The sequence below is a fragment of the Kogia breviceps genome, chromosome 7 (assembly GCF_026419965.1).
Source record: "Kogia breviceps isolate mKogBre1 chromosome 7, mKogBre1 haplotype 1, whole genome shotgun sequence".
NCBI lineage: Eukaryota > Metazoa > Chordata > Mammalia > Artiodactyla > Physeteridae > Kogia > Kogia breviceps.
Genome location: NC_081316.1, coordinates 70,170,614 through 70,186,505, shown reverse-complemented (window position 1 = coordinate 70,186,505; position 15,892 = coordinate 70,170,614). Strand labels below are relative to the sequence as shown.

General features: G+C 34.8%; 1 protein-coding gene across 2 annotated transcripts in view; it reads left to right on the top strand.

Moving 5' to 3' along the window:
- DYNC2H1 (dynein cytoplasmic 2 heavy chain 1) overlaps nucleotides 1–15,892 on the top strand; it is a 380,690-nt gene that overhangs the window by 285,894 nt on the left and 78,904 nt on the right. For both annotated transcript variants that reach the window (XM_059068297.2, XM_067038564.1), the window contains one exon: nucleotides 8,093–8,209. In XM_059068297.2, the coding sequence (XP_058924280.1) occupies nucleotides 8,093–8,209 (117 nt within the window). The remainder of the gene's footprint in view (nucleotides 1–8,092; nucleotides 8,210–15,892) is intronic.

Sequence of the window (15,892 nt, the reverse complement as noted above, 5' to 3'; positions counted from 1 at the left end):
ATACTGTCTTGATTACTGTAGCTTTATAATATAGTCCGAAGTCAGGGAGCCTGATTCTTCTGGATCCGTTTTTGTTTCTCAAGATTGCTTTGGGTATTCGGTGTGGTTTTTGTTTCCTTACAAACTTTGAAATTTTTTCTTCTAATTCTGTGAAAAATGCCAGTGGAAGTTTGATAGGGATTGCATTGAATCTGTAGATCACTTTGGGTATTAGAGTCATTTTCACAATGTTGGTTGTTCCAATCCAAGAACATGGTACATCTCTCCTTCTATTTGTATCATCTTTAATTTCTTTCATCAGTGTCTTATAGTTTTCTGCATACAGGTCTTTTGTCTCATTCGGTAGGTTTATTCCTAGGTATTTTATTCTTTTTGTTGCAATGGTAAATGGGAGTGTTTCCTTAATTTCACGTTCAGATTATTCATCATTAGTGTATAGGAATGCAAGAGATTTCTGTGCATTAACTTTGTATCCTGCTACTTTACCCAATTCAGTGATTAGCCCTAGTCATTTTCTGGTAGTATCTTTAGGATTCTCTATGTATAGTATCATGTCATCCACAAACCATGACAGCTTTACTTCTTATTTTCCGATTTGGATTTCCTTTATTTCTTTTTCTTCTCTGATTGCTGTGGCTAAAACTTCCAAAACAGTGTTGCATAATAGTGGTGACAGTGGGAACCCTGTATTATTCCTGATCTTACTGAAAATGGTTTCAGTTTTTCACTTTTGAGGATGATGTTGGCTGTGCGTTTTTCATATATGGCCTTTATTATGTTAAAGTAAGTTCCATCTATGCCTATTTTCTGCAGGGTTTTTATCATAAATGGATGTTGAATTTTGTGGAAAGCTTTTTCTTCTCTATTGAGATGATTATATGGTTTTTATTCTTCAATTTATTAATATGGTGTATTACATTGATTGATTTGTGTATATTGAAGAATCATTGCATTCCTGGGATAAACCCTACTTGATCATGGTGTATGATCCTTTTAATCTGCTTTTGGATTCTGTTTGCTAGTATTTTGTTGTGGATTTTTACATCTCTGTTTATCAGTGATATCAGCCTGTGACATCTTTGTGACATCTTTGTCTGGGTTTGGTATCAGGCTGATGGTGGCCTTGTAGAATGAGTTTGGGAGTGTTCCTCCCTCTAGTATAGTTTGGAAGAGTTTGAGAAGGATAGTTGTTAACTCTTCTCTAAGTGTTTGATAGAATTTGCCTGTGAAGCCATCTGGTCCTGGGGTTTTGTGGAAGACTTTTAATCACAGTTTTAATTTCAGTGCTTCTGATTGTTTTTTTTTTTTTTTTTTTTTTTTTTTTTTTTCTGTTTCTTCCTGGTTTAGTCTCAGGAGGTTGTGCTTTTCCAAAAATTTGTCCATTTTCTCCAGGTTGTCCAATTTATTGGCTTATAGTTGCTTGTAGTAATCTCTCATGATCCTTAGTATTTCTGCATCTGTTGTTACTTCACCTTTTTCATTTCTAATTCTATCGATATGAATCTTCTACCTTTTTTTTTTTGATTAGTCTGGCTAATGGTTTTTCCATTTTGTTTATCTTTTCAAAAAACAGCTTTTAGTTTTATTGATCTTTGTTATTGTTTCCTCATTTTTTTTCATTTATTTCTGATATGATCTTTATGATTTCTTTCCTTCTGCTCACTTTGGGGGTTTTTGTTCTTCTTTCTCTAATTGCTTTAGGTGTAAGGTTAGGTTTTTTACTTGAGATATTTCTTGTTCTTGAGGTAGGATTGTATTGCCATGACTTCCCTCTTAGAACTGCTTTTAATGCATCCCATAGGCTTTGGGTCATCGTGCTTTCATTTGCATTTGTTTCTAGGCATTTCTTGATTTCCTTTTTGATTACTTCAGTGATCTCTTGTTTTTTTAGTATTACATTGCTTAGTCTCCATTTGTTTGTATTTTTTACATGCTTTCCTGTAATTGTCATCTAGTCTCATAGCGTTGTGGTTGGAAAAGATACTTGATATGATTTCCGTTTTCTTAGTTACCAAGGCTTGATTTGTCACCCAAAATATAATCTATCCTGGAGAATGTTCCATGAGGACATGAGAAGAAAGTGTATTCTGTTTTTGGATGGAATCTCCTATAAATATCAATTAAGTCCATCTTCCTTAATGTATCATTTAAAGTTTGTGTTTCCTTATTTTCATTTTGGATGATATGTCCATTGGTGAGAATGGGGTGTTAAAGTCCCCTACCCTGGGAATATCTCCTTTTATGGCTGTTAGCAATTGCCTTATGTATTGAGGTGCTTCTATGTTGGGTGCATAAATATTTACAATTGTTATATCTTCTTCTTGGATTGATCCCTTGATCATTATGTAGTGTCCTTCTTTGTCTCTTGTAATAGTCTTCATTTTAAAGTCTATTTTGTCTCATATGAGAATTGGTACTCCAGCTTTCTTTATTTCCATTTGCATGGAACATCTTTTTCCATTCCCTCACTTTCAGTCTGTATGTGTCCCTGGGTCTGAAATGGGTGTCTTGTAGACAGCATTTGTATGGGTCTTGTTTGTGTAGCCATTCAGCAAACTTGTATCTTTGGTTGCAGCATTTAATCCATTCATATTTAAGGTAGTTAGTTATTGATATGTATGTTCCTGTTACCATATTCTTAATTGTTTTGGGTTTATTATTATAGATCTTTTCCTTGTCTCATGTTTCCTGCCTACAGAAGTTCCTTTAGCATTTGTTGTAAAGTTGGTTTGGTGGTGCTGAATTGTCTTAGCCTTTGCTTGTCTGTAAAGGTTTTCATTTCTTTGTCGAATCTGAATGAGATCACTGCTGGGTAGAATAATCTTGGTTGTAGGTTTTTCCCTTTCATCATTTGAAATGTGTCCTGCCACTCCCTTCTGGCTTGCAGAGTTTCTGCTGAAAGATCAGCTGTTAACCTTATAGAGATTCCCTTGTATGTTATTTGTTGCTTTTAATATTTTTTCTTTGTATTTAATTTTTGATTGTTTGATTAACGTGTCTTGGCATTTTTCTCCGTGGGTTTATCCTGTATGGGACTTTCTGCCCTCCTGGACATGACTATTTCCTTTCCCATATTTGGGTAGTTTTCAACTATAATCTCTTCAAATATTTTCTCAGTTCCTTTCTTCTTCTCTTCTTCTTCTGGGACCGCTATAGTTGGAATGTTGTTGCATTTAATGTTGTCCCAGAGGTGTCTGAGACTGTCCTCAATTCTTTTCATTCTTTTTTTCTTTATTCTGCTCTGCAGTAGTCATTTCTACTATTTTATCTTCCAGATCATTTATCCATTCTTCTGCCTCTGTTATTCTGCTATTGATTCCTTCTAGGGAATTTGTATTTCATTTATTGTGTTGTTCATCATTGTTTGTTTGCTCTTTAGTTTTCTAGGTCCTTGTTAAACGTTTCTTGTATTTTGTCCATTTTATTTCTAAGATTTTAGGTCATCTTTACTATCATTCCTCTGAATTCTTTTTCAGGTAGACCTCCTGTTTCCTTGTCATTTGTTTGTTCTGGTGGGTTTTTACCTTGCTTCTTCATCTGCTGTGGTTTTTTTCTGTCTTCTCATTTTGCTTAACTTACTGTGTTTGGGGTCTCCTTTTCACAGGCTGCAGGTTCCTAGTTCCCATTGTTTTTGATATCTGCCCCAGTGGGTAAGTTTGGTTCGGTGGGTTGTGTAGGCCTCCTGGTGGAGGAGAGTGGTACCTGTGTTCTCATGGATGAGGCTGGATTTTGTCTTTCTGGCGAGCAGTACCACATCCAGTGGTGTGTTTTGGGGTGTCTGTGGCCTTATTATGATTTTAGGCAGTCTCTCTTCTAATGGGTAGGTGGGTCTTAGCGTTGAGATGGAGATCTCTGGGAGAGCTTTTGCTGTTTGATATTACATGGGGCTGGGAGGTCTATGGTGGACCAATGTCCTTCACTCAGCTCTCCCACCTCAGAGGCTCAGACCTGCCACCCGGCCAGAGCACCAAGACCCTGTCTGCCACACAGCTCAGAGAAAAGGGAGAAAATTAAAAAAGAAAGAAAGAAAGAAAAAAGTGAAATAATGTAAAGGTATTTAAATAGAAAATAAAAAATAATTATTATCAAAATTTAAAAAATAAAAGAAAGATGAGAGCAAGCAAACCAAAAAACAAATTGACCAATGATAGCAAGTGCTAAAAACTCTACTAACCCCCCCCCCAAAAAAAAAACCAAAAAGCGGACAGACAGAACCCTAGGACAAATGGTAAAAGCAAAGCTATACAGACAAAATCACACAAAGCAGCATACACATACATACTCCCCAAAAGAGAAAAAGGATAAATATATATATATATATATATATATAAAAAAGTAAGAGAGCAACCAAATCAATAAACAAATCTACCAGTGATAATAAGCTCTGAATACTAAAGTAAGATAATCATAAAACCAGAAACAAATTAGATGCAGAAAGCAAACCCCAAGTCTACAGTTGCTCCCAAAGTCCACTGCCTCAGTTTTAGGATGGTTCCTAGTCTATTCAGGTATTATGCAGATTCAGGTTACATCAAGTTGATTGTGGAGATTTAATCCACTGCTCCTGAGGCTGCTGGGAGAAATTTCCCTTTGTCTTCTTTGTTCATACAGCTCCTGGGGTTCAGCTTTGGATGTGGCCCTGCCTCTGCATTTAGATCTCCTGAGGGCATCTGTTCCCCAGCTCAGACAGGACGGGGTTAAAGGAGCAGCTGATTAGGGGGCTCTGGCTCATTCACGCTGTCGGGAGAGAGGGGTATGGAATGCAGGGTGAGCCTGCAACGGCAGAGGCTGGCATAACCTTGCAACAGCCTGAGGCACGCCGTTTGTTCTCCCGGGGAAGTTTTCCCTGGATCAGGGGACCCTGCCAGTGGCAGGCTGCAAAGGCTCCCTGGAGGGGAGGTATGGTTATTGACCTGTGCTTGCACACAGGCTTCTTGGTGGCTGCATCAGCAGCCTTAGCATTTCATGCTGTCTCTGGTGTCTGCACTGATAGCTGTGGTTCGCGCCCGTCTCCGTAGCTCATTTAGGTGGTGCTCTGAATCCCCTCTCCTTGCGCACCCCAAAATAGTGGTCTCTTGCCTCCTAGGCAGGTCCAGACTTTTCCCCGGACTCCCTTCCGGCTTGCTGTGGTGCATTAGCCTCCTTCAGGCTGTGTTCACGCAGCCAACCCCAGTCCTCTCTCTGGGATCTGACCTCCGAAGCTGGAGCCTCAAATCCCAGCCCCCACCTGCCCTTGCAGGTGAGCAGACTAGCCTCTCAAGCTGGTGAGTGCTGGTCAGCACCAATCCTCTGTGCGGGAATCTCTCCACTTTGCCCTCTGCACCCCTGTTTCTGCACTCTCCTCCATGGCTCCGAAGCTTCCCCCCTAGCCACCCGCAGTCTCCGCCCGTGAAGGGTCTTCCTAGTGTATGGAAACTTTTCCTCCTTCACAGCTCCCTCCCTTGCAGGTCCTGTCCCTATTACTTTGTCTTTGTTTTTCAATTTTTACTTTTGTCCTATGCAGGTACGTGGGGAGTTTCTTGCCTTCAGGGAAGTCTGAGGTCTTCTGCCAGCATTTAGTAGGTGTTCTGTAGGAGTTTCATGTTTCACATGTAGATGTATTTTTGATGTATCTGTGGAGAGGAAGGTGATCTCCACTTCTTACTTCTCCTCCATCTTATAGGTCTCCCCTCAAACGTGTAATTTACTTAATTTCTTGGACAATCCAATTTCTCATCTGTAATTTGAGAATGAGCACTCATTTTTAAAATCTATATTCTTTCTCATTCCTAGAAGGATTATACTGGATGTGACTTAGAAAAATACAGACGATCTATTAGTGTAAAATCAATAGATGAGGAAATCAAAGAGAAAATTAGGAAATGAAAAGAAAATAAAACTAGGGAAACAATTTATGCTAAAAGAGACAAAACAAACAAGAAAGCTGATGCTCTAAGGTTCTATAAAGTTGTTATTGTTAGATCAGAAATTCTTCTCTGTGCTTTATAACTTCCAAAAGAAAAGGAAAATACAATTGTGTATAAGATGTATTATGCTACAATACAATCACACCAGTTGTTCAAGAGAAACATAGGTATTCCTGAAATGTCTCTCATTGTTCTTTGGAATGTGAACAGATGGAATAGGGGTGACAGCATATTCTGCAGCTCCCCTCCAACCTCATAGATGCCGCAAAGCATGCCAGTGGCATAATGCAAGCTGTTCAGTATGCTTACAACATGGAAGAAGTATGTTTTTCTTGGGAAATTTCATCCCCTTTGATACCATTTTAAAGGAATATCTTTGAAAAAAAGTATTTTAATTGGTTTAAAACATGTATAATGGACAGACATTTTATCATCTGTGGTTTGTAAAAAGATGAGTATGTCAGCTTTTGTAAAAAGAAAAGATGGTCCACTGTTACAAGTTATAGCCCTATCCTCATTATAAAATATTTTTATTATGCATTTGAACCCCCTTTTCATTACTCTCTGTTCATTAAGGTTTATAATATATTATGATAGTGTTATTATGAAAAGCAAGCCTCGCATGTTATTTTTCTGGGAAGAAAACAACCTTTTTTGGGTTGTTAAACATTTTATTTTTAAAATAGTTTTTAACATCATGTGTAAAAAAATATTTGAACCTTTGTTCCTTTAGATATCTCTTTGCATTCTTATTTGTTCTCTGTCATGTTTGACAAATTTAAGACACAAATAAGTGATAGCCAGTGTTACCAGAGTCAAAATAGCACTTCTCCTGACTACCAACTAGTGATGTTTTGTGGTCTAGCACAGCTGATAAATTAGGTGCTGTTGCAGGGTTCAGCTAGAGCAAATGAAAATAATTTATCAGAAAAACAAAGAAAATGAAACACTGAATCACCACAATTTTTTCTAGATTAGAGAATCAATCAAAAGCTCTAGAAGTAACTTGAGTTTAACAGCTGGTTTCTGTATGTTTAACAATTAAGTAGTGCATTTATTTTGAAATATTTATGGCCTTTATTTTATTGTAAACTTTAATAATGTAAGAACCTCCAAAATATTAAATACAGCCCTATCTTTTAAAAAGGAAAAACAATTTACATCTCTCAAAAAGTAAAACAGAAAAAAAGTAGTCGACACACTGCAAATGTTGATATTTAAAATACTAGCTTAGGAAAACATATTGTCTTGATCTGGGAATTTATTTTGTTTATGTCAGATAAGCAATGGTATAGCACAATTTTAATATTTAGTTGAAATATTTATGAAGAACCATCAGTACATACCTCACTGATTTTTATACACCTCCCCCAATATCTGTAATACCATATATAGAATACTCAGTAATATTCTGGATCATTCTTAGCAAATGATTAAGAAGACCGATTGGTATTATTAAAATTGAAGCCATTAAACACTATTTTAGAAAAGAAAATGTGAGCGAATTAATTTTGATGAGAATGATGAAAGAGAAGCTGATAAAAATGTTACAAAAGTGAAAACCCTAAATAGGAAAGAAGAATTTACTTTGCCTGATTTTAATTAATTGATCTATACCTCTTTCATTTGAGTCTCATATCTAGAAAAAGCATTGAAATAACTTAAAATTGATATAGAACCTTAAAAGTTAGATTTATTATAATTTTTACCAGCCAATAATTACTTTAAATTGTTTTACCATTTTATAGTTTGCTATGCTATTTACTATCTTTCCACTCATTTCATCGTTCAAAAAAACTATCTTTAATTTATCAGCATTTTGAAATTATACAATTTAAATTATTCAAACTGGAAAATATTTTTATTTCAGAAATGAGCAAATAGAGAGGTTATTAATAATGGATAATTAGAGCTTTCTGGCTAAAGAAGTAGCTTTTCAAATGAAGAGCCATTACAATATGTAATTTTTATAGTGGTTTTTCTCACCATTTATGTTCTTTTGCCTTTTAACAGCTGAAATAAATCAGTAAAATATTAATCCAATTGAACAGGGAAAATGGGATTAAAACTTGTTTATAATATATATATTTGGTCTTTATAAGTAAATATGGCTATTTTTGTATCTATGCTTTCCCTCTGAATGAAGTTATGTTCATTTTTTGCTACTTATTATTTTCTTCATTCAGGTTATTTCACAGTTGAGGATCTTGGGCAGATCAGTAACAGCTGGTAGCAAATTTGATAGAGAAATCTGGTCTAATGAACTTTCTCCTGTCCTCAATCTCTGGAAGAAATTAAACCAGGTTAGTAGTGGAATATTCTTCCTTTGTTTTCCCTTTTTTCTCCCTATCCCTTTTTTTCCAGTTTTATCCCCAAATTGTCCATGTTGGTAAATATGATGGTAAATTTTTGCATGGATCTGCCCTTAATGTATACAGTATCCTGGAAAAAGATGGAGGAAATAAAAGTAATAGAAGCAGATCAGCCCAAGAAGCAGTGTTACTGTGTAATTTGTCTCATCCTGGTAATATACTATGACGTCCTCTATGTCCGATACACATTTTGCTCACTCCTTGTCTTCTCTCTCCTCTTTCTGTAAAGTCAGTGACTGCTGTTAAAGGTGAAATTTTCAAAGGAATCCAAGTGCTAAGGAAAAGCAATTCATCAACTGGAGTTGACTTGTTTCTATATTGTAAAATAGTTATAGATTATAGATGGTTGCTTCTTCCCTAGGCAAAACCATTACAGTATTATGATTACTATTCTAATTGAATAAGGACTTACTTTCTGGAATTAAAAAAATACAATTTTACAATTCATGTTTAGTAATTCTATGAAAATGCTTATATATCAGATAGCCTTCTGCAGTAAGGGAAGTCAAATTAGGCTTATTTAAGAACCTATGAAAAAGGTTAAAACTTTCTAAAAATTCAAAATCCTCAAACCTTATAGTATTGTAATTTCGAGTTATTCTGACTTAGTATCAACAATTGGTGATTGTCAGGAGTCTGAATAAACAATGAGCTCAACTAACTGGAATTGCCACTTTATTTAGACCATCAGATTGATAAAGCTTTATATAGCTGGCTTGAGGAAAAATTAGAGAATGAAAAAAATACTACATCCCTTGGCATCCCAAACCCGTGCTCTCCCCTTATGCCTGGTCATATAAGTAATCACATTGTACAGATTCCTGACTATGAAATCATGGCCTGATTTCCATTCTTCATATCAATTCGTATTGAAGTTGTTATTCTTTACCTTCTTTTCTCTTAAACTAACCTTTGCTTATTTTTAAATTAATAACCCAGTTTACACAAATTTATTGAGGAAAGTTGCTGTTAATCTGATTCTTATTTCTCTGTAACTAATTTGGTTTTTTCCTCTAGAATATTTTGTCTCTGATCTCCCTAAATTTCACCATAATAAATACAGGTGTGGATTTTGTTATGTTTTGTTTTGCATCTATTCGTGTGATACTCTGAGACCTTGCAGTTCCAAAAGCCAGCCTTCCCAGCTATATCTGTTTAAGTCTAATCCCCACATTAGCTGGGCTGCATGCTGTGAAATATCAAGTACTCTGCTGTCTATGGCAGGTGCTTGATACTGCTATTTTTTATTCCTAAAATGTTGACATAGTGGGCAGTGTTCCATCCAGGGCAATATGAAAAGATAAGTTTGCAACCAAAAACTCTCCTAGCCTGGCTCCAGCCATGGCATCCAGCCCTCAGCTGTAGGTTACCATATTCTTACAAGTACCCAAACCTTTCTGTCTCTCAGATGTTTCCCATTCTTTTTGTGCCATCTTCTGGGTTCAGTATCCTCTTGTTTTGTCAAAGACAGGATTCAGAAGTGGGAGGTAGTTTGCCATTTTGTCCAGAAACAAACATAACTTTTTAAACTTCATTTTAACTTTTATTTGTAAGATAGATATAGATTCATTAAAAGGTTATCATTATATTATATTCATAATAGTCAAATTAATCTATCAAATATCTTGCACTTCATCCTGTTATAATGTTTTGTTCTTTATCTCTCCCATTTCCTTCCTGAAGCTATTGCCATAATGTAGACTTCTGTCTTTCTCATATGGATTATTGCAGAAAACACCAAATTTGACTCTCCTTATAATATATACTTCCTCCAAGTCATATTTCAGATCATCATCACATTAATTTTCCTAAAGAAAATCATTTTTCACAACATGGCTCCATATCCAACCTGACTTGTAAGGCTCTTCCATAGTAAGGCAGCTCTCAGTGATTCTGTCTGTGAGGACTTTCCAAATGCAATTTCCTTCTCCCGGAATCTCCTAGCTATGCTAAACCAGTAATGGGCAAAGTTCCAGCATCTTCCAGAAGTCTCTCAGCTATTACTCATTTCCCTCATGTTTCTATAGTACAAACTTATAAATCACATAACCATAAAAGTTATATTTTAAACTAAGCAAGTTAAGATATGGTGCTTAGGAATAGGAATTCTCTTATTTTGGGGTAGCTTTAAAATGTATGCATATAAATATTTCAAATAAAACAAACTAATGCCACATTTCTGTTTTAGAATTTTTCCATAATTATTTTTATCACTTCTGAACTTTTTAAAAAGTTTTTCTTTTGTAAAAACAGAGTAATAATCTTTCCTCTGCATTCATTTGTTCATGTATTTCATTCATCAAATGTCTATTGATGTGTCTGCTATATGCTTGGCACTGTGCTAGATGCTATGACTTATTAAGAGATGATAACAATACACAACAATATAGGTATTACAATGGTCTTTGGGAACCCAAATGAGGGAGTGTTAAATTCTGCTAAGAGGAAGTCAGAGGAGGTTACATTATGAGTAAGAAATTCTTTAGAGGGACTTCCCTGGTGGGCTGGTGGTAAAAAATCGGCCTTCCAATGCAGGGGATGCAGGCTCGATCCCTGGTCAGGGAACTAAGATCCCACATGCCGCAGGGAAACTAAACCCGTGCACCTCAACTAGAGAGCTCGCATGCGCCGCACACTGCAGAGCCCATGTGCTCTGGAGCTTGCACGCCACAACTACAGAGAGAAAACCTACAAGCCACAGCTAGAGAGAAGCCCACATGCCTCAACGAAGAGCCTGTGCACCACAACAAAAGGATGCCACATGCTGTGACGAAGATCCCGCATGCCACAACGGAGACCCAACTCAGCCAAAAATATAAATAAATAAATAAAATATTTTTTAAATGCTTTAAATTAAAACAAGAGGTTACATGATGAACAAGAAATTCTCTAGTTAAAAAAGAGTGCCATGTTTGTTATTCTAACCTGACTGGAGTAAAGAATGCTTTGAATAGAATGGCTAGACATAACAGCAAAAAATTTTAGTAGGACCAGGTTGGAAAGGGTTTAATGTCATGATGGAGCGATTATAATTTATCCTGTAGGCAGTGGGGATACAATGCTAATAAGAAGGTGGGAAGGTGATATGTAAAGATCTGTGTTTTATAAAGGCAAAACCGATGATGGTGTAAGCAGTGGATACTAGAGGCCTGAAAACCAATTTAGAGGAAGCTACAATGTTCTAAGAGCAAAATCATGGGAACCTTATTGAATATGGTGACAATGTGAATATAAAGTAAGAGAAGAGTCAAAGATATTTCAAAAGTAAAACCAGTCTTCAAAGGACGATTGTATGGATCTAATAAAAAAATAAATGGAACACTATTTGTCAAACATAAACTCTTTATGGATTAAGCCTTTTGTATCCTTCTTATTTCTTTAAAGATTTGTAGATTTTTAAAGTTTAGTATAACAAGCCCTAGTAGTATTGATGACATTGCCACATTCAAGATATTTTATTAATTTAACTTTTCATGCTTGAAGGTTAAATTATCAAAATTTTTAGTGACTGTATTAGTGATTATATCTTTTTCAGGGAAATATATAATATATACAAATGTGTAATTATAACTTTTAACATTATTTTGTGTTAACTGTTAATTCATATGTAATTATATCATCTTTTAAATAGTTTAGATGCATAATTTAGTAACATCTCGTATTTTGTGACATTTTTCTTGGGATTTCCACTGGAAAACTTAGTAATTTGTAAAACAGTAATTTAAAAAGCAAAATGCTGAAAAGTATAACACATGAAAAATCTAATGTCATTTAATATTCTGCATGTATACATTCAAAAGGTCAGTTCATGCTTTAAAATTTTTATTATGTACAAGCTCACCAAGCAGTTTTTAATATCTGGTTGATGGTGATAACTGATGAGAATTACTGACATTCTAACCAATTTACATCTCCTTTATATAGCTTCAGAACTTCCATTAATTCCCATATGATAAAAGGTACATGTAAAACTGTCTCTTTTAGGCTGAAAGAATTTGTTGAGCAAAAAATAGGTGACAAATTTTTTTCTGAGCAACAATTGAACTGGTTGACCCAGTAACTATTTTTATTATTTCTTTCTTCAGGTTTGTAAGTAGATTTGTATATCTGTTAAATTATACTTGTAAACTCAGAATACCTTAATTTCAAAAGAATGCATTGAAATTAAATTAAATTAAAATCTAGAGTGGCAGGATAAACAATTAATAGGACTAGTACTTTCTTATGTTTTTGAACTAAAAATTTAAATATCTTTAAAATTGATTAGTTTCATATTATGTTTGAAAAGAATGTGTATTCTACTCTGTTGACTGCTATTCTCAAATTATATTCTTTAGATCAAGTTTTTTAAATGTTTTGTTCACAAATCATAATATATAATAGGTTTTTTCTATCAATTTTTGAATTATACAAGTTCAGAATGCTACCTCTTCTTGATATATTGAACCGCTATCATAGTAATTCTCTTTAACTCTTATAATGTTTTTCCTATTTTTCTGGTATTAATCTGTATCCGTTTTTTTAGTTACTATTTGTAAGATATATCCTATTTCATACTTTCAACATTTAAATAAATTTTTATAGGTGTATCTTATAAAGAGCCTATAGCTGGATTTTGTTTGATCTTTAGCTGGAACATTTAGTCTATTTACATTAATCTGGTTTACTATATTATTATATGTTATGTTTTGTATTTTTTCTACTTTTTTTTATTTCTTTCTTGTCTTCTTTTGGACTATTTTCTCTAATATATTGCTCTCTTAGTTTACAGGTTATATATCTTTTCTACTTTTTAGTGGTATCCTAGATATTTTATTGTACATGCATAGATAACCAAAGTTAAACAATATATTTGCCTACCTGGCAGATAATTCAAGAAGCTTAAGACTTTATACCCAACTTCAACTGTTTTTTTAATGATATTTTTATTTATTTTTTAAATTTTTCAACATCTTTATTGGAGTATAATTGCTTTAAAATGGTGTGTTAGTTTCTGCTGTATAACAAAGTGAATCAACTATACATACACATACATCCCCACATCTCCCCGCTCTTGCGTCTCCCTCCCACCCTGCCTATCCCACCCATCTAGGTGGTCACAAAGCACTGAGCTGATCTCCCTGTGCTATGAGGCTACTTCCCACTAGCTATTTTACATTTGGTAGTATGTGTAAGTCCATACCACTCTCTCACTTTGTCCCAGCTTACCCTTCCCCATCCCCATGTCCTCAAGTCCATTCTCTACATTTACATCTTTATTCCTGTCCTGCCCTAGGTTCTTCAGAACCATGTTTTGTTGTTGTTGTTTTTTAGATTCCATATATATGTGTTAATATACAGTATTTGCTTTTCCCTTTTTGACTTACTTCACGCTGTATGACAGTCTCTGGTCCATCTACCTCACTACAAATAACTCAATTTCATTTCTTTTTATGGCTGAGTAATATTCCATTGTATATATATCCCACATCTTCTTTATCCATTCTTCTGTCAGTGGACACTTAGGTTGCTTCCATGTCCTGGCTATTGTAAATAGAGCTGCAACGAACATTCCTTCAACACTTTTGATTTGAACAATGTATTGGGTAATTAGCACACACTTTCCTGGTTGAGCTCTGCTTGCTCAATTAAGTAATATTCCTTTAACTGTAACTGAACTAAATGAAATGAACATTAAAAATGACTGCTTTGGTTTCCTTTGATCGACTCAATAACTTGGTATGAAAAGAAATAGTTGTTACCTGGTTTAGAAATCTAAACTCTGTTTGTTCACTAATAACTAGGATGATAAAGCAACCAGCTCTCCTATGAAATAGGCTGCCAGAGAAATTCTATAGTTCTTTCAACTCTTTGAAGTCACCACACTCATCCTTCTATTTTCTTACCTTTTTTCTTCCTTTCTCTTCTATCTCCTTTCTACATGCTTATCAGAAATCCACTTCTGAAGAGATGTAATTTAATGCAGATATGTCAAACTTTTGACTTCTCTGATTATGAATGCTTAAGACAGGAGTCTGTTGAACTTGAATTAATCAGTTAACAATCTTTGGATTCAACTGGTGGAAAACCAAGTTCAAACTGGCTAAGGCCAAAAAAGGGGAATTTATGGTGCCCATAACTGTTTCAATCACAGCTTGTTACAAGGAAGTTGAAAGGGTGTCATCAGGTCCCAGTAATACATATATATATATATATATATGTATACTTATTGTAATATATATGGTACATATATTCTGAAAGATCTGATGCACTGAAACTGATATGATAATGATATATGAATGTGTATATGCTCCATTTTTCATGCAGCCTCTCTTTTTATTGTCACAAAATGACTACACCTGTTCTCTACCTTATGATCTCTTAAGGTCAGGTCTAGTGGAAAGAAACAGGTATCTCTTAATCAGAAGACGCAGTCAAGATTCTTATTGCATTTTGTTATCTCTTTTTGGTAACCTGCCTATCTATGGGCAGGACATGGAATGTCCTGACTATGGTTAGGACAATGGAATGCTTTGATTAGTTAAGCTCTAAGTCACATACTATTGATAGCTTCTGGAATTGAGTTGAATCAACTTCACCAGAACCATATGGACTTACACTTCGGAAAGTTTGTTTCTTCCCAGAGAGATATTAGAAAAATTATTAGCTAAAGAGGAATTGAAGGGTTACTGGAGGGCAAAAGTAAAATTTCTACCACATGGAAGTGAAGATATTACCCCCTTTTCTATAACTCATAGAGCTACCACACCTTTGTTTCTAATATTTCTGATTTCCTTTTTTGCTTTTTAAAATGATTGTTGAGTCTTTTAATAGTTTTCTTATCATAGAAAACATATCTTGGACAAAGACATGATCGTATGACATGGAAAAAAAATACATCTGTCCAATTGTTGATTACTGTTTTATAAGTCATGGGTAAATATACACATAGAAACTATAATTCACATCTTACTAATTTCATTGAATTGCAGATCTGGAAAGGACTCTGATGTTATCTAGACCAATATATGAATCTTCACAATGTTTTGAATAAGTGGTAGTGTACTTGAGAGGTTTGCAAACTACAGCTCATGGGCCAAATCTGACCTGCTCCCAATTTCTATAAATACAGTTTTATTGAAAGCCATCCATGCCTGTTTGTTTATATATTGTCTGTGGCTATTTTACACTACAACAGCCAGAGTTGAGTTGTTATGACAAAGGCCTTATGGCCCACAAAGTCTGACATATTTACTATCTGAACCTTTACAGAAAAACTTGCTAATCTCTAGCCTAGTCATTGCTTAAGTATCCTTTAGTGACAAAAATTCTTGCTGAGAGAGAACCATTTTCAAAAAGCTCAAAATAATAATTATTATTTTAAAAATTCCAAAGAAACAGAAAGAGTAGTACTTCCATGTGTCATCCATTTTACTTATGTCTAATGTCGTTATCTCACTTAGGAAACTATTCTAGTTAAAACACAAAATTCTGGATTAATACCTAAATTGCACCAAAATTAGACTAGCTTTTTTCTTGCCCCAAAGGTATTTCTTGCTTAATAGTTAAGTTTTAAAATATCCACAATCTTTTCTTCCCTAGCAGCTCCATAATTATATAATGATTTTCTGTGAA